Raw genomic sequence first — 1617 nt, forward strand, 5'->3', positions numbered from 1 at the left:
TGTCCGGCACAAATTCTGGTTGTCTCGGACAACCGGACAACGCTTATTTCGAGCACTGATTATGTTATCTTCAATAAATGCATAATAAATAAATAGCTAGGCATACGTGATATGCCATATGTGTTCATCGTATAGCAACCGGGAAACGCATTATGACATGATAAACGTGCTCTTTTTTGGCTTTGCCCCCTCCAAATTAAATACGTTCCGCCGCCCTTGCCGCGAAAGTAGTGTTCGACGCGCGTGTAGCGAATAATTCCTGTAGCCTTTTTGCAGCCCGGAACAATGCGCGATTGTTGATGTTAAAATGCAAACTGCCGTCTCACTGCATGCTAGAACGACGCTCATCTGTTGACGTTAACATGCAAAACTTGCATATTTTTTTTACGCTGCAGAACGACGCTTGATTGTTGAAGTTAAAATGCCAACTCCTATTTATCTACGCCGCAGAACAACGCTCGATTGGCGACGTTAAAAGCCTTCTCTCTCTCTCTTCACCGCAGAAAGACGCCGGACTCCCAGACGCCGCACGCCGACGTGAAGCACCCGGCGAGGCCGTGGGAGGCGGCGGCGGCGCGGGACGATGGCGGCACGGAGTCGGTCGCCGAGTCGGGCCGGCTGTTCCTTCGCAACCTCGCGTACGTCGTGACGGAGGACGACGTCGAGCAACTGCTCGCGACCTTCGGCCTGCTGTCGGAGGTCAGCGTGCCCGTCGACCGGCTGACCGGCCGCATCAAGGGATTCGCGTTTGCGACGTTCATGATGCCCGAGCACGCCGTGAAGGCCTACGCGGAGCTCGATGGCAGCGTGTTCAAGGTAGGGGGCGCCGCTGGACGCGTCGCCTGACGCGCCGGAGGGAGGTCGGACTCGCGCGAGAACTGGGTCGCGGTTTTTGTTCCGCGACGGCGTTTCGTTGCTTTCCGGGGGTCAGATGTGTCGTAGTTAGGGGGGGCTAGATATGTTTGTGGGTTTATTTAGTGATCTGTGTCGTGCGGTGGTTGCGGCGTTTTTTGACTCGCAATGGTCGTAACTATTTTTAAGGGTTGATTTTTGACAGTTTTACAGTTGATTCTGACGATGAGCTCCCGGATTTCAAAATTACGTTTCGGAACGTAGCGTAGAAAATGATGCGTGTTGGGAAAACCCCCATATCGAGATTATGCAGGGTCAGAAGTTTATATATAGATATATATAGATATTTATACGTGTATATTATCTTATTCATATCTTATTTCTGCGCAGGGCCGCATGCTGCACATCATCCCGGCGCGGCCGAGCAAGAGCGATGAGGTCGAGATAACGCCCGACATGCCCTACAAGCTGCAGCAGCAGCTGAAGCAGAAGAAGATGGCCGCCAGCGCGCACAATTGGAATGCGCTGTTCCTCGGCGCCAACGCGGTCGCCGACGCGATGGCAGAGAAGTACAACTCTAGCAAGGAGCAGATACTGTCGTCCACGAGCAAGGACAGTGCGGCGGTACGGCACACGCTGATTACGATTCGGTTGTTCTTTGTGAACCAGATTTGATGATAGATACTCGATCTTATCAAAGAAAGTTGAATCAACATTTGTAACAGTATTACCTATGATTATTTATTATATATATATATATATATA

General features: G+C 51.1%; 1 protein-coding gene across 1 annotated transcript in view; it reads left to right on the forward strand.

Moving 5' to 3' along the window:
* The window catches only part of LOC106808825 (probable RNA-binding protein 19), a 15505-nt gene that overhangs the window by 8923 nt on the left and 4965 nt on the right, over positions 1 to 1617 (forward strand). Inside the window, exons 9-10 of the mRNA XM_014811694.1 lie at positions 504 to 816; positions 1243 to 1476. Of these exons, the coding sequence (XP_014667180.1) occupies positions 504 to 816; positions 1243 to 1476 (547 nt within the window). The remainder of the gene's footprint in view (positions 1 to 503; positions 817 to 1242; positions 1477 to 1617) is intronic.

The sequence above is a fragment of the Priapulus caudatus genome, unplaced genomic scaffold (genome assembly GCF_000485595.1).
Source record: "Priapulus caudatus unplaced genomic scaffold, Priapulus_caudatus-5.0.1 Scaffold308, whole genome shotgun sequence".
Taxonomy (NCBI): Eukaryota; Metazoa; Priapulida; class Priapulimorpha; order Priapulimorphida; family Priapulidae; genus Priapulus; species Priapulus caudatus.